The following is a 22,831-nucleotide window of genomic DNA, read 5'->3' as shown; positions in this document are numbered from 1 at the left end:
TTTAACACTCCACAAATGTCACTTTATATTATATTATGAATGACACTTGGTGTGATGAGCTGAACACTTTTTCAGTGGGGATATAAGGAAGAAGGGGTATCACTATCTCTATCACGAATTTATTTTAAAATTGGCAGCTCCTTGTTACATAATACATTTTCATTGGGAAGGTAACGGGGTTTTATCACTTTCTCTCCTAGAGATATGGCTACTGCAGCTAAGATCTTAGATACCTATTTCTACTGCCTCTCTGTAAATACCAAAGTTCAATTTTATGTAGAAAAATACAGGCACTGCTTTCCTGTTCGCATGTCCCTGCATCTGACAAACACCTTACAGCAAAAAAGGTATAGATGAATAGAAGGCAGTGTAAGTTAGATACCGCAAATGCATTTTTCATCAATTAGTAACTGATTTCTCCAACCAAAGTGTTTGAAATAGGCATTAAGCAAGTTCTTAAAATAAAGGGAGGTTCAAACAATACATATCAGTTTGTAACTACAAATAATGGATAACATTTTAAAAGTGCCTCAATCTCACTGACTTTCAATGAGATTTCAAAACTTAACAGCCAGACTTCTAAAGGCATTTAGATGCCTAAAGATGGAGATAGGCGCCTAGTAGGATTTTCAAAAGTGCATATGCATTTAACAGCCAATAAAACCAAACCACTTCTGAAAATGGGATGTGGGCACTTTTGAAAGTTTTACCCACAGCACAATACAGTAAACACTTAGTCTTAACTTTATTTATTGCTTTGCTGAGTAACACTGATAATATTTAATGATGTATTTACATATATGTACAAGGCACAAATAAGTAGATACTGATCCATGATATATAATCAAAGATTTTTATATTTACCTCTATTAGCTTATGCAATTTCTAATTCAGATACTTTTATATATTCAATGTTGAAATTGAAGATTTATATCAGTTTTCTACTTAATTCATAAAAAGGGTATGGATTAAAAATTAACTACCATTATGGTAAATTTGATTCCACTTTAAAATGTAAGTTTATATTATGCAGTAGTCAAGAATATTTTTGCATATTTCAGATCCCAATTCTACAGGGAGATTCACCTGCTCTGGGTCCAGTGGAATTCCATTCCAGCAAAAAGGTTCATGCAGGTCCATCTCTTTGCATGATCAATGCCTTACTTACTAATCTTGAATATTAGTGTAGTGCAACTTATTATCCAGAAGTTCTCTGGCAAGAACAGTGATGTTTAAGGATAGTAAACAGCATATTATTATTATAGAGGAATATATTTATAGTAAAAATCACTGACATATTTTAAAATCTGGTTGCTTAAAATTAGGGTCCTAAATGAATGTTTAGACACCTAAATATATATGGCTTTTTTCCAGAAGTGCTGAGTACCCACAAATCCCACTGAAGTCAATGACTATTTCAGACCTTTGAAAATCATGCATTTATCTTTAGTTGTTTTAATACAGAGTTAGAACCCTAATTTTAGGCATGTAGACTTGAAAAGTTCAGCCCATTGCCTTTACTTGTATCATAGGCCACAAAAACCATTCAGAAAAATGTTCTGCCATGAATAAATTTGACAGCTAAGTCTGTCATTAAATCCAGGAGATATCTTCAATGGCACTAAAAGGAAATAAAAATACCCGCTGAGAAGAATGAAACACAAAATCAAAAGCTTTGAGGTGTCCTTAGTCCAATTTTCCAAACTCAAACTGCACAGCCTTTATTTACAGTTCATTGCACTTGCCTTTCAAACTAAATGTTTCAGCTTTTGAGAATATTTCTAATTTGATGCTTCTGCAGCCAGAAGTTATGGTAATGCATGTACCACGGGATATGCACACACAAACAAAACAAACTAAATGATAGCAAAGGTGCCTACAGGAGAAAGAATATTTCCAGTGCCCAGAATGAGTGTGAGAGTTAAGTAAGAAGAATTAGGCAATGCTATTGTACAAAATGAAGATGCACATGAAAAAACTTCAGAAGAAAATATCATCATGAAGCAAAAGTAACAGCTCAGGAGAGAAGAATAGGTTGGCTGCAAAATTGGAATGAAAAAAAAAAAAAAAGGTCATAAGAAAGAATGACCAGGATAGAAGTAATCTTTATTAGATGAGACAAAACTTCTCACCTCGAGTGGAGCAGATAAAGTTACTGTGGGTGAACTGAGGCTACGAGGCCGTCTTATCTGAGGCTCACTTAGATGGTTGTTACTGTTTGCTGCAGACCCAACTGCACCATCTTCTGCAAGCTATTTCAGGGGCAAAAAGAAGTTAGCTAAGTGTCAGGATCACGTTTATCTATAGTTATGCTGTTTAAAAAAAAAAAAGCCATCACTATTCTGTTAATTTTTTTCTAAATAAGCTTTAAATATATTATTTCAAAGAGCACGTTCAATGGAATTAAAAATGATTCATGCTATAAATAATGAACAACTGCCTAGGCAAGAATAAACTACTATAAATGGCTTTATTAGTCCACAGATTAAATCCTCTTTTTGAATTTGATTCTAAAATTTGTTTGAATACATTTACTATCTCTCTAATTTCTTACCACTGGGGTTATTAAAGTCCAATTGTATCTTTATTCTGACCCTAACAGATATTTAGCAAAAATAATCTTTATCATTATAAATCTTCCTGGTTAAATGTAATAACTTTATTCTAAATTGTCACTGCACTGCAAAGACTGTTTCTGTTTAAGAACCTTAAAACAGCTTTTCAAATGGAGCACAACCCAACACATTTTAAGCGTTCTGTTGTATTGTTTAATCTCAACAGCAATCTCCATACCTGCATAATGGGCCGAGTCCAAGTTGTGGTTCGATTGTTATGATTGACATAATATGTACGTCCCTTAGCATCTTTCCTTTCTTCCCAGCCTGAAGGTAAGCCCGGTGTAGTATGTACATAGGCCACTGATGGCTGTTTATGCAAAAAATTTTGTATCGTTATTTTGTAGTAGTATAATTGTGGTAATTATCTGCAGAAGTCTAATTTTTTGGCTTATACCATTCTTACAAATATAGTAGAAAATTTGGAAATGCATGTCTTCAAATTGTTCTCTAACACAAGCTCTCTTTCTCATATAACTGACCCAACACCCTTCTCCCTTCCATATGCAGGTCTTCTGGTTCACATTTGCATAGGTACAGGTGCTTTGTTCAGAAAACAGCCCAGCTTCCATGTCGTGAAACTAAAGGAGCTACAAAAGAAACCAGAGACTACACATTATGATAGGAACGGCTTTCATTTTTATAAAAATGTTTTTCCCTTGTTAGAAGTAGTATCCGAAAGTTGATATAGGTGAGTAACAGCTCGAGAGGCTACGTAGCCTGGGGAGAGAGAACAAGTGGAAAAGTCTCTCCCATGGATTGGGTAAGCAGCCTTTGGTCAATCACAACCTCTCTATCTCATTTTCCACCTCTGTAAAATGGAGAGAATAACTAATCTACATCAGAGGGTGTAGTATAAATTAGCTAGTTAATATTTAAGCAACAGTTTGTAAGTGCTAAGAAAGAATGCAAATAGTTTCAGGGCTGAAAGTCCTGCTTAAATTTTCTGAAACAGTGTCCACCTTAAAGATAAAGTCACAGTCCTGCCCTCCTGTAACTTCCCCAACAAATACAAAGTGAAGTGGGAGTCATTTGGATGGGAAAATGCATTTCTTCCACAGAGGAGTCATTATCTCCCCCAACTCCTCTAGTAAAGGGGGCATATATTAGCAAAATTAGTGTAAAAGGAGGACATGGATATAAAATGTGTCAAAATACAGATAATGGTGGTGCAAGAATGACCAGGTATCACTACAAACAGGGAGATCACAATTTAATTTAGGAATTTTAATAGAGATTAAAGATGATGTCTCATGTACTTCCGACAGACGAGAACTCACTGTTTAATCCCGTAGGGTAGTTAACTCTAGTAGTCTTTCCTTTGTCATATTGTTCATCAAATTGTACAGAACAAGGCCTCCTGATAGAAGAATTCTAGAAAGATTTTTGGTTCATATTTCTAACATGAACCCTAATTACATCTCAGAACATATTTCAGTGTTTGTAACATGTTTGTGGTACTTTATCCAAGGTCATAGTCTGGGTTTAATTCAAGCCCTTCTATATTCAGAACTATAGTTAAACATGAAAGTTCTCATTTTGGATAAATTGTGTTCTTAGAGACATTTTTTTTTCCGCGCGGGGGAAGGAGCGAGCTGGGAGTTCTCCTACCTCCACTCCTGGTTAATAAACGTGCTAAAAAGAAGGATGTTTTCAAAGCTAGGCAACCGAGCTCACCAAATTTCATAGGCTCAGAAATGTAGTGGAAGAGGCTACAGAATTAGATCCTTCCTTACTGCTACAAGCTATCAACTTTTCATTTTAAAAATCTAGTCTACTTCAAATTAGCTAATTATACTGCGCTGCTTGTGCATATGGAATGAAAGTGACTGGATTTATATTTCAGTGTGGAAGCTTTGTAATAACACTGCAGAGAGGGAAAATGTACAAAGTCTTTGCCTTTTGTAACCTTAAGTCTGACACTTACTAACCACAGACTGCTCTGCTTTGCAGCCTTAATGTTCCTTCAACATTTATGTTTAGGTTTTGGTCTGTGTTTTTTTTTTTTTTTTTTAAACACTTATATTAATCCAAGTGATATCCTACTTCTCCACCCCCACAGATATCACTGAACTGAGGGGTGGGGAAATGCTCTCTTTATTGCCAATGAGAAAAATCAGGCACAAGATTTAATGATAGTGTGAGAGAGTGTCCACTCCACACAGGACTAGAAGGGGTTAAGAACTGGCCAGGTAGACCTATTAACTCCACAGGCTCCACCTGGAGGAAGAGCCAAGCAGCAGGGAATTGACTGCAAGTAGGTTCAGCTGTGCAGGAATAGGTGGGGCCTATAAAGCCAGGAAGCTAGCACTAGAAAGGGGCTGTTGCTGGGAAAAGGTCAGTCACTTCCTGGGAAGAGGAGGTGGGTTTGGAGCTGGTATATCCAGAGTAAGGAGGGAAACCAAAAGTTGTAGGAAGTAGTCCAGGTAAGAAGCAGTGAGGACTGGGGGAGGAAAGCCCAGAACTGCTTGGTTGAGGGTCCCTGGTCTGGAACCTGGAGAAGAGGGTGGGCCTGGGTTACCCTACCAGCCATCGAGGTGTGGCATAGACCAGCAGGGCAGTGAACAGGAAGACTGCCTGGGTCATGTGGTAGTGACAGAGAATTGAAGGACTGTATCCCCAAAAGGGGAAAAACACTGAGTTCTTAGCCAGAGGATTGAGTCACGAAGACAATGTTGAGTTCCTGGGATGAGAGAAGAGCTGCACGCCTGAGAGAGAGATGATGCGATAGCATGTGACCATTGGAAGGAGCATTGGCCTTGAGAGCTAATCCCCAGAGTGACCAGGAGGAGGCGCCAGCAAGCGGTGAGTGGTGCACCCGGTCACAGGTAGCTGCTTAGCTGGTGTTAATTGGTGCAACTCCAGTGAGCATCTGGCCCTTAGTAAATCTGTATCATATTCACTGGGTTGACTATTCTCAGGCCACTTTTCTGCTAAAAAGAACTCCTACATTTTGTAGGACAAGCTGTTTGGTCTCTAATTAATCCAAAGGTATGTGGTAATAGACCTGAGGAATTTGCACGTGACCAGCAATAGCCTTTCAATAAGCCTAGATTACTGAGAGAATTTAAAATTCTGGAGTTTCCTTCTTTCTTATGACAAAGCTTTGTTGGGCAGGAGAATGGTTAAACCAAATGCTTCTTTTAGAAGACAAGGTAAGAGAAAGCAAGTGCCTGATCTTAATTATCATGTCAGTTTCTGTGTAATGCTTTATTTTATCATCAGTACCATTAATCCCATTAGAAGCAACGTTGTGGACGGCAACAATAAATGTGGCATTCCTTAATAGATATAAAAAGACCAATTACTTCCCCTCACAGAAGTTAAAGTAAAAATATTGCTGTTAAGGCAGTCGAGCAGTGCTGGCATCTTATCTGACGTGGAAGAAGAGAAAGGTGGGTAGGGAGAATTCCTGTATTTAAACAGTTAAATCTATTCTGCTCATAGCATGTGAATTTCACACTGAGTTTAACAGTGTAATTTCTTGACTTGATGTTATAACAAGTGCCAGTATCTGGATTTGGAAGAAATGGGTCTGACATCTGAGTCAGAGGAAGAATCTATGCCTATGTCCAAGCTGCACACAGCAGTTGTGCCTGTTTTTACACTGTTGAGAGAAGGGAAAAATGCAAGAGAAAACATAAGAATCTTTTAAGACTATTTGGAAAAGAGAAGATGATGATACAATCCTGTTTCTAAAAGAAGCCACATTAAAAAATTAAACAAAACAGAGGAAAGGGATTGTAAAGTCTGGTCACTGTCTGACAACCAGCAGTTGCTGGATATAACTGAATGAGGCTGAGAGAAACACAGACATGCTCTCAGCCACCCTTTACTCTAGAGGAGAGATTTCTCCAGTGCTCATTTACAGCCTGCACTGAAGCCAATCACCCAGCACACAAGTCAGTGGGACATATACTCTGCAGATGGAACATTTCTTACATCTTTGACATTCTTTTCAGATTTTAAGCAAAAAGGAAAAGAACATATTTGACAAGCTCATTGTGCTTTTGTTCCATATTTAGACAGAAATCTGACTAGAAAGGTCTTATCTTTGCTTAACAACATAGGGTGTGATGTTGCAATTTCAATTAAGCCATGGAGAAGGCATGTAGCTGAAGAAAGGAGCAAGAAAATATGAGGACTAAGATTTTACTGGGAAGAAAAAAAGGATTTTCTGCTTGTTCTCAGTGTGCAGTCTTCCTTACTTACTGTGTTAAAAGCAGCAGTTTCTTTAACTACCGAGATTCCATTTACATTACTGCCAGTTCTTGTTCTGACACTTGTCAATAGCAAGAAATAATAGTGGGGATCACAGGTGCTATCATAGAAACGCTGGAGAGAGGAACACAGTGTTCTTCAGCATGTTAGGATAATGAGCAAGCCAAGGAAGTAAAGGCCAGAGCCTCTGAAATTCTGCACTGAACTACTTTTCACATACAGATACCCTGAGATCAGGTATTGGTATAAGAAATACTCTCTGGTACTGGGGTATCAGTAAACAAGGATGTACCAAGAGCATGTTTTTGTAGGTATAACAAAGTTTTAAATCCTAGTAGCTCAAATGAGGGTCAATTCTGCAAGGTACTGAACACTCCTATGAGGCGCTGAGTATCTTAAATTCCCATGGAGGTTAGTGGGAATTGAGGGCTATCGGCACTTTTTCAAGATCTATGTATCAGAGGCTTGATCTTGCAAACATATCACAGTCTGGAAAAGAAGCTGAGGATATGCTTTTATGTGGTTGGTGATGATGGAGAACCATCGAGGAGGTTCTATAAATATTGAGCTCATAAGAAGGTAAAAGTCTGAATATGAGACTGAGGTAATGTATATTAGCAACATGATGAGCAGCACAAGAGCATCCTTTGAAGACTAACTCAAGACAGATCTATAAATAAAGGCAACCAAATTTTTGGAAGAAATTAGCCTGAAAATTACTGAGCATCTTAAGACAGGTGGAACCTAATTCTTATTAGGCAGACGTAGATCTTCTATTTTTGGAAAGGCTTCCACCTGATTAAGTCAGAAAAAGTACCACCTGCACTGAGGAAGGGTAAGATAATTCTTAACAGGGGCAAACTAACATGATAATATAAACTGCTGCTTGCTGTGCTTAGTTTAAAAATTCACCATCATCATAAAGCGTTACTCTGATCGAACAGCACTGGTGAATTTTTTCCCTCTGTTAACTGAGGAACATTCAGCTCACATGCATAACTATTCTGGAAGTTTTAAAAAAGTGTAACCCCTCTGTTCTAAATCAGGATGGGTTATCTGTATGTGAATCTTACAAATATATTTTGCATTCCATATTTTGCTATAACATTTAATTTCCCTTTTATTGTGGTAATGCTTTTTGTGCAACTGTATTTATTGAATACTATAATCTGTTATGGTATTTTTTAAATCTGCAATTTTTCTTATAAAACTGAATCTGTAAGCAGAATTTCAAAATTAAAATGCCACGTGATAAAACTGGAAAACTGTAATGAAGAGGCATTAGTAGGGTGTATCACAGAAGCAGCTTAACGCACCATAAACCATGTTGTTTCACTGCTAGAAAAACACAGGGAGAAATGGTAATTGCTTAAATGATGGAAATGTAAATGTCTTATAAAAATATCACTAATAGATTTTTAACTATAGAACATGATAATATTTGTTCTATTTAAAGAGAAAAAACTCTCATTACCAAGTATGCAAGTCATTCACAACTATAATGGGGCTGAAAGTATAAGAATATCCTAGAAACAATTTAAAGCATTTATACTTGCAGAGGATGGAAGGAGGCAAACAAATTAAGTCAGCTGTATGATGCATGGCAGATTACATTTAATTCCACAATCACTGCTATCCCCCTGCTTTAATCACTCTGTTCACAACTGTCTTGAAATCTAACCGGTTTAAAGAGTTTCCCACTTGTTTTTCCTTCCATTACTGACAGACTCTAGCATGCAGGCATGAAGAATTTTAATAAAATGTTTTTCTTGTTAAAATATTGTGACATTGAAATTTCCAGTTATTTTTGATAAAACACCAACCAGAGAAGTTAAAGGTGGATGCTCTACAGGTTCTGCACATGGAACATATGCTGCATCATGTCTGAAGTAAGGCTATATAGCTACACAGATGTGTGTTCAGTAACATCACAACCCTCTCGGGCCTGATTCGCCATCGTAATTACATTGCAATTTAACAACCTCTTTTTTGTGTAGCCTTATAAACAGCAATTTGTGTTGTATATTCATCCTCTTATAAAACAGATATTGTGAAGCATGTTGAGGATAGTGGAACACAGTTGTCCCAAAGATTGACAAGGCACTGTGGCTCACAGTGTCTCTCTTTCACCCACGGATCGCTGTTGTAATCCAAGGTGCATTAGTTTTCCTTATTTAAAGCTCCAACAATATATTTTTCAGTAGCTCCTGCATCTGTTTTACCCTCTGATCAGACTGCCTAGCAGTTCCAGATTTTTTCTTTGAACTATCACAGTAGCTCATTTAAAGGAACAAGCTTCACATGGTTGAGCTGTAAAATGACCTAGATGGTTCAGAAAAGAAATCAGGAGTCCAGGAAAAGTAAAGACTGGGTAGAAAGTTGACCATCTACTTAAAAGGGAGGAGACCAGGAAATAGAAGTGGAGGAGAAGAGGAATTAGCTAAACAATTTTGGCTGAGGCAGCTCATCAGATCCTGATTCAGTCACTTCCTAAATGAATTGGGGTGTGTTAGCTATTGATTAACTTGTCAGAACAAAAGTGTCATGTTGACTCTCAGCCAACAGGTAAGGAGTTACAGATACAGTATACAAATACATGCATTCACTGTAGTGAGAGGTTACTTAAATTCTCAACAGTGTACATTTTCAAAAATTGGCTACCTCAGAGGCTTTCAAGGAAGTTTTAAAATCGCTTGATTTTAATAATATACATTGTATTCAACACAAAACCAAAAGGATGTTTTATGTCCATTAGTGAACATTGCTAAGAGCAGTTTAGATTAACAGGGAGCTATGAGGAGGCAGTCACAAAGGAAAGAGTCACTGGAGGTGGACCCATTAAAGATCACAGATGGCAATGTGTCTCTTCCTTTTTATTGTCTCCTAACTCCTTATAAACTGAATCCAGTTACTAGCAGCATTCCTTCTTAATATGAAATGAGCTTTTCAAACCAAAAGAGAAACTGAGGCAATCCCTTTAAAACACATTTACATTAGAACTTCCAGTTCTCTTTAACAGTACTTTATACATTCTCATAGGTAAACTGTTTTTTCTTTATTGGTTTCCTTACAAAAGATAACCTGAATAAGTCTCTCCCATTTCTGATTTATCTGGGTCATCCTCCTGCCATTCATAACTAGTGCTTCATCCAGTCTAGTTTTACCATAAAATGTCTCAAGAGCATATTAAGTTTCCTTTCAGGCTTTCAATAAAGCTCTTAAAAGCAACCCAATTAAAAACCATTGTGCATTTACACACACATTCACAGAAGCACCCATTTTACATAATCATGTATCAAATTTTGCTCATCTTCTGTAATTCACCTAAGTGAAAAATAAGGACCCCTGCAATACTTTAATAGACAGATGTAGTATCATTGCATGGTACATTCATATTTTGTGCATTAATTTCTTGTGCTATCTAAACACTGAAGGTCTACATTGGTATGGTAAATGCAAAATCAATAGGAATGCAAACATTCAACAAGAATTTCCTTGTACTATGCAGCAATATCACAACACTGTAAGCCTATTTTGTAATACTGTGGCATTACTGACAAGGCATTCAAATCTGAATTCAGTTTTTAATAGAGGAATATAAAATGTGTGTGGAACTATCTGCCAACAAAAGACTGGATTTACAGATCAATACAGCACATTTTGCCTGCTCTGTGTCTATTAATCAGTTTTTCCATAGATATCAAAGGTACTTTGTTTGTGAAAGATATTGACACTTAATTCAAGGTACAAGGTATGTTTCATTTGCTTTGAATGTTAATAGTTGAATAAAGAACAAACATAGGCACTGCATGACACAAAGGTACCTGGATCTCTGAATTAGGACCTCATGCTACACCCACAATACAAATAATAAATATATAACTGTTTTTCACAGGAGCGCATATATTTATAGAAGTTGAATATATTTATTATTGGACACTCCACTTACTTTTGGTTCACATTTACTCAGATTGTAAGTGTATGGGATAGTTTCACAAAGTACAATGCATTACGAAAACGGTTTCAGGATATTAAACTTCCAATTGAAAACATTTAAATTATTTTCTTGGGCCACTGAGTGTTAAATATCCACCAGCACTGGCTAGTGAAGGGCAACTGGGAAGTGAAACTTGGTAGTGAACAAGGACCATATTCTACATTGATAATTATGTGGGTACACCCCTATGCCTGCATGATTCTCAAAGCAGCATTAAGGCCTAAGAATAAAACCAACTTAGTCTAGTGTTAAATCAGCATAAATGGTAAAAGCTACATTTTAAAGGATCTGTTTGTATAATCTACATTGCAGTTAGTATTGCATTTAAAAATGTGTTCTATCTTTACATTTTTGAGCACTTAGTTAGTGGTATTTACCAAGAGTGTAGATCTGTTTGAAAATAAACTGCATGACATCTGCATCTTTACAGCATGCTAATATTATTGTGGCATTAGAGCATTATTTGAAAAAATTATTTCAAGGTAAAAAACAAATGTTAAAACTTAACGATAGTTTCAGAAAAATTTAAACCAGTACACTGCTGCTGTTTGAAAAATGGCGAGTGTCATAAAAGATGCTAAACCCAACCCATATCCCACTTATAAAAAATGTTTGATAAAGATTATTATTACCGTTGGTTCTTCACCACCTGTGACAGTTGAAGAACGAGCTCTCCTAGATGGACCACTCTGCTGTTAAATGATAATTAATGTGACAGATAAGTATGTTTAGTGATGAAGGTAATAGATTACGCTCACATCTTCAGGAATAAGGAATCACAGCCACCCTTACACTTTTTAGTGCAGAGCAATTAGACTGAAGTAGTGTTAAATAGAAGATAGCAGCAAGAAAAATGAAGCCATCAATCACTGATAACCCAGATGAATGCATCACTTTTAAATTCAAAGACTGAGGAACTAGTCTATAATAGTCATAGTGCATGACTCTATATATGTACTAGTACCTATGATAATGACAGAACCTTTACTATAAGGTAAGGTGTTTAAATAATTACTTTTTCCAAACAAAAACAATTTTACAATTCTATGAAGTGCAGACATTTAGAAATAAAGAGGCAATTTTCTGGCCAGCAGTGCAGAGTCCTGTGAAAAGTCAGAATAAAAAAAAAAAAAAAAGAAAGAAATCGGTGTTCTGAGTTTTCAGTAAGGAGCAGTATGTTCCAAGACAGACAGCTTACCTAGAAATAAGGTGAGGGTTTAGTTGCTAGAAGAAAAATGACTGTTAGTTCAGTAGAGGTTGATGACTGGTCAGATTAAGTATGTCCCAGTTTTAAAGTAGTGCTTTTAATGCTGCTTTTTTGAGCAGCAATTATATTAACAATAAACTGAAGGAAGAGTCATAACAAACCCTAACCATATACACCAGTAAGAACTACCCACAAACCACAAAGGACAAAAGCAAATAAAAAATATTGAAAAAGTAGAAGCTCCCTGGTGCAGATTCCACCAAGCACTTATAGTAGAGAGAAGAAACAGATTAAGTATGTTTTTGCTGCGAGCAATATTTTTAGTGCAGGAAGGAAAATAAATAGCTGGGTAGTACTTTACAAGCATTTCCATTAAACACTTACAGAAACATCTATTACTGCAAAACCACCATTTCATAATGACATATGTAAAATCATTAGATAATCTCTAACTTTACGTTGAATTAAAAGCCAATAAAAATACGAAAAAAATGTCAACTATTTAATACATTTATACAAGTTTATGTACAAAAATTAGCCAATTTCAAATTTTAAAAAGGCTAAAATCATACCAATTTAACAATAAAAAGATGATATAAGCCTTGGTAATCAGCTTCAATTATTTGTATTTTGTTATTTACTGAAAAAGCAAGTTATAATAATCCTTTTTCATTCAGATGTCCATATTTACAGCAGTACACATATATAGAGACCTGAACGGATACAAAATTTGTATCTGCATCCATCCATCTGCAAAAATGGTCCGCGGATATCTGCAGATATAAAGTGGATATCTACAGATTTCCGGGCTCTACGCATATACCAAACTTCTGGTTAAAAAAAAAAAAAATGGGAAAGATTTCTGCAAAAAGTTCTACCAGAAATTGTATCCATTTTTTGTTGAAATGTCATCTGATATGAAAAATCCTGCCAGCCACAGTCAAATGCCGATCTACTGCAATTTTATTATAGGGCACTTAATCTGTGTCTTTATGGCTCACCACCACCCGCTTTGCCCAGTTCTAAGGGAAAAAATATAGAGCTTGCTGGACATCTGCAGTAAAGTGCTACATAGCTATGAAATAAAAGAGAACCCAAAGCTACCTTTCCTTTTTAAGAAACATCTTAGGATATGGATTATTTTCCTGTTTCAAGGGACTCAGTTAATTTCTTAGCTTTAATATATTAGGAGAACCTAACTTATTAATTTACATCACATTGGTCAGAAAATTATTCCATTAGATGGCTTTGCTTTTACATGGCCCTTCATGAAGGAGATTGTTAAAGCTGGGTGAAATATTAGTCAATTTCTTTTTAATTAAATTGGTAAAGTTTTCCACTAACTTGCAACATGCTGTAAATTTTTTAACATTTGCAAAAAGTGTTGATTCCCTCCCCCCCACCACTATTGAGGTGTGTCTATTTCTTTTTTGTCATGTTTCTTCACAGGCCAGAAAGTATTATGATAGCACTTCTTTGCAAATTTTGAACGGCATTAAAAATACCGATACACAAAACAAAAATCCATGCACAAAACGTCCATGAATTTTCAAGTATAACAACCCTTATTACTCCCCACCCCCCAAAAAAATTCCTCACCTCTCAAATTTAATGAAAAAATGTCACCAATTTTGCCCAATTCTAATTATATAGCTACCTGTTAGCCCAGGCATAAATTTATTTCAAAATGTGTGTATTTGTTTTTAAAAAAACTAACACACGGCCAAATTCCATCAGTTACACCAACTCCAGATTTCAGAGATGTAAATGAAAACAGAACTAGACGCCTGTGCTCAAATCCTGGCCCCAGTGAAGTCAATGGCCAAACTTGGGACCAGGATTTCATCCATTGTCTTTTAGTCAAATTGATTAATCTTTTGTAAAACAAGTATAACCTCATTACTGTGTTGACCTATGCAAGGTGATCTTAATTTGGAATCAGTTACACATTAGCACAGCCACATCTCATACCACATTTTATATATATATCTGAAGCCATTGCCACAGGAAAAGGTGCCATTCAGAACCAAAGAACATTTAAAGCAAAATACGGAAGAAATAAACATTAGCTTTGGTTTACCAGTGATAACTGGGACTGTTCAGCAACTGCATCTGTTACGCTGCAAGATCTTAATCTTGAAGAAGGATCTCTGTGCTGAAAGAAAGGAGAAACTTCCTAAATGATAATGCATTAAACACATGTGGATTTTCATTTTATCAAATTCATTTCTATGTCATTATTGTTCTCAGAGTCCCAAATAAACCATGCTTGCCCTACAATCTCTCTCTCCTTTTTATTTCTACGTAACCTTGTGTCACAACCAAAAAATATTCTCAAATTCTCAGCATTTCACCCTGGTTTGTTTCTGTTTAGCCTTGTTTTGGATTAGTTGGGAACAGAAAGCAGCTGGCCACACATCCTGTACTCATGCAGCCCTCACTAATCTATAGGATCAAATTCACTCTACAAGGAGAGTCTACACAAGACTCCCTGTGCCAACCAAACCCTGCATGTATCACCCATATAGGGGCAGGGGAGGTGCTGCTTCCACACAGGAATGACTTAGTGCATCCAATGTGCACTGAGGGCTGAAAGCTCTATTTCAGAACATTTGCTGCAATAGCATATGGTGGGTCTTTGCTGGAACCCAATGCCCTGGGCATGGGTTGGCAAGGTTAATATATTTTCAAATATATTCCCAAGAATCAATTCCTGCATTAAAAAGAGAGTAATAGTAAGAGCACATGTAGGTGTAAAATGTGGAGTCAGTGAATACAGACTGGAGGATGTCCATACTACAGTGGATGTCACATGGGCTGCATATCACATCTTCCACTGCTGTGTGGACATAAGCCAGTGATATGAGTGCAGTTAATAGTAATATGTAATTGATATCAATTCAGTAATTTAACACAGAAGTTGGCCAATTCATTAGGAGGATTAGAATAGATAGCCTTAGCCTTCTGTCCTTATCCTTAACCTTCTGTCAGTCTGTATAGGTATTTATATTGCACCAATCACTATAATATCTGTAATCATAATAAACATTACAGGTGGTATAATAAAGAGGCATTTAATAACTATAAGGCATGTGCTTTTGTTGTGTGTGCGCTATTCTCCCTCTTTTTTTAAAAATCAGCTTTTCCTATATATTTTTATCAGCTACTACTGGAAAATAGAGATTCCTTTCTGCAGATAAGACTATTTATTACCTGAGCTTTGCACTGCAGTGCAAGCTTTTTTCCTGTCTTAAACAACTGGCTCCTTTATTAAGACATTTCATAGAATCATAGAAGATTAGGGATGAAAGGGGCCTCAGGAGGTCATCTAGTCCAATCCCCTCCTCAAAGCAGGGCCAACCCCAACTAAACCATCCCAGCCAGGGCTTTGTCAAGCCGGGCCTTAAAAACCCCTAAGGATGGAGATTCCACCACCTCCCTAGGTAACCCATTCCAGTGCTTCACCACCCTCGTAGTGAAAAAGCTTTTCCTAATATCCAACCTAGATCTCCCCCACTGCAACTTGAGACCATTGCTCCTTGTTCTGTCAATTGCCACCATTGAGAAAAGTGTAGCTCCATCCTCCCTGGAACCCCCCTTCAGGTAGTTGAAGGCCGCTAACAAATCCCCCCTCACTTTCTCTTCTGCAGACTAAACAAGCCCAGTTCCCTCAGCCTCTCCTTATAAGTCATGTGCTCCAGCCCGTTAGGGCTCCCTTGGCCTGTCCCACCCCCTCAGTACCCACACACAGTTTGCCGGAAAGCAACAGTCCAGAGTCCAATCTGCAGGCACTCTGTGAAGGGTTTATTGGGGGTTCCACTGACAAGCTTAAAACTATAACTGTACCTCCAAGCCCTTCACACCAGTCGGGCTTATTTCTCTATATGCCCATAGAGTTTCCTCCTCCCCCACCTCCCAGTCCTAGTTCTATACACCCATAGAACTCCCTCTTTCCCTGACCATGGTTCTGTACATGGATGAAACCCCCTCAACCCCTCCTTCTTCCTGATAGCCTTAATTATACCTGTAGCCCTGCCCCCATACCACCCCTTTTGATATATGATCATATTCTGTTTCAGGGAGGTCTGGGGGCTTTGATACAACCCCTTTTGTATCCCATGGGAGGGGCAGAGAGTGTTGTCACATCTTGGCCATGGTCAGCTTATTGGCCCTATGTTTCTTTTTAACACCTCCCTTCTCCTCCCTCTCTTTCCTAGCCGGTTGCGTGGCCTTGCTCTGGCACCTGTCTTGAAAAGGGAGTCTGAGCTTTCCCTCACTTGTGCATTCGTATATCACATCTTCACTATGCCTTGAAAAACATTTTAACTGCATCCCTGCCTTATCTTTTCACAATAATAAAGAAAAAACCATCTAATTGCAGACAGGCAAGAGGAACACACTGTCTTTGTTCTTTGATAACATGTGTCGCTCAGAGACTTGACTTTCAGGTAGGCCCAGAGGCCCAGAATCCCATCTCAGGCAAATATGCAAGCCTAAATGCTTATATAAACTTACATTATATACTTATAACCTAACACAGCCCTTTAATCATTTTTGTTGCTCTCCGCTGGACTATCTCCAATTTATCCATATCCTTCCTGTAATGGGGGGCCCAAAACTGGACACAGTACTCCAGATGCAGCCTCACCAATGCCAAATAAAGGGGAATAATCACTTCCCTTGATCTGCAGCCCAACATTCTGTTAGCTTTCTTGGCAACAGGGGCACACTGTTGACTCATATCCAGCTTCTTGTCCACTGTAACCCCCAGGTCCTTTTTTGCAGAACTGCTGCTTAGCCAGTCGGTCCCCAGTTTGTGGCAGTGCATGGGATTCTTTCATCCTAAGTGAAAGGACTCTGCACTTGTCTTTGTTGAACCTAATCAGATTTCTTTTGGCCCAATCCGCCAATTTGTTTAGGTCATTCTGTATCCTATCCCTAATCCAACATATCTATCACTCTCCCCAGCTCAGTGTCATCCGCAAACTTGCTGAGGGTGCAATCTACCCCATCCTCCAGATTATCAATGAATATGTATCCCCTATTTTTGTATCCCCTATCAAAGAAACAGCCTAGCAGCACACAGTGTCCTAGTGGGTAAAAGACTGACTGGGAACTGTGAGTAGGAACTCATTGAAGACCAAGTTTACCACCACAAAGTTCTTAATTGTGGTCAAAGCCTAAGAGCACCTGTGATCTTAAAAGTCCTCCATGCGACATAATTTCTGAACCACAAGTGAAAGGAAGCCTCAGGAACGCAATATGCACTGTGCCCAGCTCTCATGCTGGAGGAAAACTCTGTCTCTTCCCTATATTTTTTTGAGGATAAATATGTGAGTTTATTAGACCAAGAATCAGAGGGATTACCCAGCTTTCCAGGTGAATACGAAGGAGATTACTGTCTTCACAAAAAAACTATTTTGACAATCATAGCAATTCAATGTCTTCATGTAATGCTAGACACGGATTCCCATTATTGCAAAGGGCATTAAGGCTTTAAGAAAAACACCAAATACCATAAGACTCATGCTATAATTGTGAGAACAGTCAACGCTACGTGTGACACAAAGTAGTACCGGTAAGTGACTGAATTGTATTTCCTGACTCTAGTCACATGACATGGGCCAGGATTACAAAAAATTGCAGCATATGGAGGTCTAATAGCTCCCGACAAAGCTTACTTAGAGAATTACCCCTGGCATGCACGGACCTCAACACAAGAATTTGGGTTGCAGTGCAGCAGCGAGAGTGAGGGTCCAAAAGGTTCCACCTTCCCATTCCCTTTTTATTTAAAATGGGTCTCAGTTTGGAAATCTTGTGAGGAGGAAAAGGAGAGAGCTAGTTTATTAATGAACCCCTTTAAAAATACTCATGCTGGTCCCACTCACAATTTTTTCTACTGAAATATAAGCCTAAGCAGGTGGCTTTCCTTTTCTACTTCAAAACACAGGCTACTTCCATGGAAATTGGCTTTGTTAACAAATGGCCTCAAAATGAAACAAATTACAGCCCTAAGCCTTCTCCAGAGATTTGGCTGCTATTAAGGTCCCTTCTCAAGGACAGTTCTGCCCAGATCCTATCTCTCTGTGCAGAGAGCCACTCCAATCTCCCTTATACCTAGGATAGAGTTAATGGTTCACTTGGAACAATGGTCCAGGACTCAGCAAGACCTTGCAGGCTCAACACCTGCTAACAAGGAGGGTACTCAGGATAACACTGCCTCCCTATTAAAAAACATATTAGCTTTATAATATCCCCCATATAGTGAGCTAGCTTTACAAGACATCTGGACTACAGATTTAAGACATTAGACCCAGTGTCATGAGAAATCCCCTAAGATGGAGAAAAAAAAATCAGCTTTAAAACAACCTCGCACTTGAAACTGTATTCTCCCTTTCTAGCATCAGCAATGCTCCCTCTTAAGAATAGGCTTCTGACTTGCAACAATTAATTTAGTTGACAAGTACTGTTTGTGTCAGCTGCTTTCTGGATACCTTATTGCACTGCTTTTTGATACTGTTTGAATAAGATTGCACATTCCATGTATAGAAATAGATATTGGGTATTGATCAACTTCTTGTATAATTCGTATCTCAGACATTCTATGCAGAGGACAACTGGCAAAAAATACATGAATAATGGAATAAGAGTGAACTACAGATATACAAGCTATCTGGCCTGTTTAAAGAATGCTTCAGGGTGACACACCCAGGTGCTAGGACATTACAAATAAATAACAACATGAAGTAATTTAATAAGGTGCATTGCAGAACCTCCAGTCTTTTCCCAAAATATTCAAACTTGTTAGATCAAAAATAGTATTAGGAGTACACACAAAATGAAAACCAGTTTTAAAAAAGAAATTCTAATTTTTCTGCTATATGCACTCTGTGCAGGACAAGAATTATTATTGATGTACCTTAATTTGGACAATTTTTCAGCCAAAGCTATTGATTCCATGTGCTAGTCTCCTGCCCCAGCTCGGAGGCCAATGAAATCAGTGGGTATCCGCAAAACACTGAACCAGACTGTGTCTAAATTTAGGTTTCTTATCTCCTGAACTACAAAAGTACCTTGATAAGATGTCCTATGAGATGACAATATGTTCAGTTTCCTATGTTCCATTCAATATCTACAATTATTTATCAGAGAGACATTAAACATTCCCACACTTGCAATCATATTACTCATCCTCCATGATAGTGTCAATCTGCCTTGATTATAATATATTACAAATACAATTTGTAACTTCTCATCTTACTGAGAAGGGCGAACATACACAAATCTTACAAAACTCTGACATTTCATATTTTACTACAGCTAAACAGCTCCAATGATATCCTGTTTAAAGCCCTTTAAAATTTGATCCAGTTCAAATGAGGTGTTTGTCAAATTCCAACGTAAAGAGAATAACACTTGTTTTAAAATATATTACATACGTACACAGAAGCAATATCTTTTCTTTGTAAGATGACCATTATTGTAGCAGTGCTATAAAGCCACGATAATTTCCATGAGTAGGATTTCAAAAAATGTTCATTTCAGTGAAACAAATTGCAATATCCATAAGTGTAATATTTTAATTAAAAAAATGACAAAATTAAACCAAAATAGAGGAAGCTTTCCTTCACCTGAGTGAAACTTGGCAAATCTGTTACAGTAACATTAGTATTGCTTGCTGTTTTTAGTACTCTGTTGAATGGTAACATTCTGACCATATCAAGCTGTACAATCAAATTTAAAGGGACACTTTCCAGTTGAAATTTAGCACCTGCTAAAACTTAAAATGAATAGACTTGTTTCCATGTTTGTTTTTAAAACTCTAATACACATATGCACACCACACTCTGAAACCAAATAAACATTCCACAGGGGTGTTGCAATTCATATCAACATTGCAATATCTTGCCAGTACTTGACGTCCAGACAGCAAAACTGACAAGTCTATTTCTAACTGAACTGCAAAAAGTGAATAGTAAAAAGAAAACAAGATTTTTAAAATATTCTATTTTAATAATCAAAAGGAGGTGTTTAAAAACAAAAACATGCTATAAGCCAAGATTATTTTTAAAGACACTGGTTGAAATCCTGGTTCCAATAAACTCAATGGCAAAACTTCCATTAACTTAGTGGAAATAGGATTTTATCCATGGTCTACTTCAAAGAATTATAACTGTTTAGAAGATACATGCATTTTAATAATAATTCTTGCTCTTGTTCAACCTCAAATAACGAATTATGGGACAAGACTGAAGTTATTAAAAAGAGTATCTCAGCCATCAAATGTAAAATAATACTTGATGCATAATACCTTCAAACTACCACCTACACAGGATGGATGATTCAGACCGTATCAAACTTATAGTAACTGAGATGTATTCAGTAATATATATAGTGAGCACACTGCTTACAATCAAAGAACCAAATTGTTCCCCATTGGAATCAGGAGTGACCTGAAGTCTTCTGTTCAATTCGTCAGACAGCTCCTGAGGACTGGTCCGAGAGACTGGAGAAGCTGGGGGTGGTGGCAATGACAAGCTTAAGGAATCTCCACTAATAGTCACTTCCTCTGAAATGGTTTCCCAGGGCTGACAAAAGAAAAGATTATGGAAAGTCAGATACATGAATTTGAATAACTTTCGAAACAGAACCTCGCTCAGTTTTATTCCACTTAATCATCACTAGAATTTAGGACAGGCAGCTACCTCAAAAGTGGCGTGAAAACATTGCTGTACATATTGCATATTAATTAACTCACAATTAAGAAGCATCACTTTGGAGGAATTGTACTTAGTTATGGGGGACTTAAAACCATAGAACAGTTTCTTAATGCTGAGGAAATGATTTTAAAACCATACGTACTTCTGATACATCTCCACTTTCCATAGGTTCAGGCTCCAAATCCTCACTAATATGTCTCCGAGAGCGAAACCGTCTATGGGCTGCCTCTTGATTTATCTGTCTGATGTTGTTGTCCGAATCAGATGCAACATCACTGGACATTGTGGAAATGAGCAAGGATAGAGGAGAGAACAGGAAAACTATTAATGCTAAATTAACACATTTTCCCCCATTGTAATTCAAGATTTTCTGTCCATCGGCTAGTCTATAAAAAGGCATTAAAAAGGCAAGATTAATTCTTCTATCATAGCTCTATCAAAATATATTAAAACAGATCAACCCTTAGTCCAAAGCAAATAAAACCTGAAGTCAATCACAAGGCTTCTATTTAATTAAAAAAAACCCAGCAGATTTTGCACTTACTCTGACAACACTGGAAACTAAGATATTTTATATATATAACAAGTAGAGCAGTCCACACTTCAATACACTACCCCATTACTTGGGGGGGACGACGACACACACACACACGACCTGGTCTGTATCTGTAGCCAAGTACACACCATCTTCCTTCAGACTGTGCAAAAATTCTCTTATGGTGCAGATATTCTGGCACAAAGCAGGCTAGCGTATGTCTTCCTCCGCCACCTCTTAGGGCTCCGATACAACTGGCAGCTCTTTTATCTCCACCCAAGAAGTCTCCCCGCGAGACCTCTCTGAGCTGTTGATCTTTCACCAGGACCTCCCCAGGACCTGGAAGCTAGTTTCAGCAACCCAAGTCCATAGTAGTCACTGAGGTGGGCATCCATGTGGTGGAGTGGCCAGATGATGGAGTCCCCTTTGGAGTGCTGGAGGAGGGTCCTGGCAGTTGCATCCAGAATTGGAGACCTCCTGGACTACGATTGGAGGGATTGCATAGACTCTGTGGCACTCAGTCAGCACATGGGGGATATGTAGGGTGAGCAGCCCCATCAGGTGCTGCAGAAGATGGGGACAGTTTTGACCCCTCCACAATTCTGTTGTTTTTATCAAGAGGGTCCTGCAGGTCTGTGTTCCCTGCCCACCTTTCACCTCTGGCTCTCTGGAGTGTGTCATTGGGCCCCTGCCCCAAGCATCCCCAGCACACAACTGGAGTAGGCTCAATGCCATCCAGCTGGTCCATCTCCAAACTGCATCCCAAGAACATCTGTACATGCTCGTGCTTCGTACCATCCACTTCCTCGCCTTTGTGTCCTGCCCCAGCATGCAGTGGTGGGACCTGCTATCACCTGCAGAGAGTGAGGAACCCTGGTGGGCCAATCTGTACTCCACTCTGATTTCCTGGCCAGCCGGGGTATTCACTGACAGCTCCCCGATGGAGTCCTGAGTGTGCATCCGGTACAGTTTGCAGAATCCCAACACCTCTACTTTTTGCAGCAAAGGGAGACCCTGGCATACATCTACACAGAGTATGCCAGGCTGCATCCCGTCTTCTGGCTCCTCCAGAACCTCTTATAGCAATTCTGTCTGCACTTTCCCTTGCACTTCCTCATTCATACACACCCAATCGGTGGCCCCACAAAGTCGTAAGGCCTCCTCCTGGCTTGCTCTGCAACTGAGGAGCCTATTTCTAGTCCCTTGTCTGATCATGTCTCTGGGCAGAATTCCCCTGGGTGGTGTCCTCTGACTCCTTAAAGGATCAGTGGCACAGTCTGAGGTTCTCTGCTCAGCATCCCCTTCTGGTTCCATGGCTTTTAACCTTTGACCTCCCATTCCTGTTTTTTCCATTTGTTGCCTGGGTTCAATGGTTCTGCCACCTTGATTGAAGAGATGGGCCTTCAGTTCTAGGCCTGCATGTCCCATTACCTGAAATAGGTACCTCATCATTGTGCATCATTTCCTGAGCTAGGAGGAACCATTAGAAGAGGTGAGATGCTACTTCTATCTCTATGATTAAGTCAATCCTAGTTC

General features: G+C 38.3%; 1 protein-coding gene across 9 annotated transcripts in view; it reads right to left on the bottom strand.

Annotated features, from left to right (window-relative positions):
• The window catches only part of NEDD4L (NEDD4 like E3 ubiquitin protein ligase), a 328,902-nt gene that overhangs the window by 43,826 nt on the left and 262,245 nt on the right, over positions 1-22,831 (bottom strand). For 6 of the 9 annotated variants that reach the window (XM_067545456.1, XM_067545457.1, XM_067545459.1 and 3 more), the window contains 6 exons: positions 20,903-21,035; positions 20,452-20,628; positions 14,121-14,195; positions 11,466-11,525; positions 2,794-2,925; positions 2,133-2,252 (listed from right to left, as the gene is read on the bottom strand). In XM_067545456.1, coding sequence (XP_067401557.1) covers positions 2,133-2,252; positions 2,794-2,925; positions 11,466-11,525; positions 14,121-14,195; positions 20,452-20,628; positions 20,903-21,035 — 697 coding nt within the window. The remainder of the gene's footprint in view (positions 1-2,132; positions 2,253-2,793; positions 2,926-11,465; positions 11,526-14,120; positions 14,196-20,451; positions 20,629-20,902; positions 21,036-22,831) is intronic. The other 3 variants (XM_067545460.1, XM_067545454.1, XM_067545455.1) reach the window with 1 other exon arrangement.

This window comes from Emydura macquarii, unplaced genomic scaffold (assembly GCF_026122565.2).
Source record: "Emydura macquarii macquarii isolate MOO-44397 ecotype Brisbane River unplaced genomic scaffold, CSIRO-AGI_Emac_v2 contig_1045, whole genome shotgun sequence".
Taxonomy (NCBI): domain Eukaryota; kingdom Metazoa; phylum Chordata; order Testudines; family Chelidae; genus Emydura; species Emydura macquarii.
Note: the sequence above shows the minus strand (reverse complement) of the source record. Positions and strands in the feature narration are given on the sequence as shown.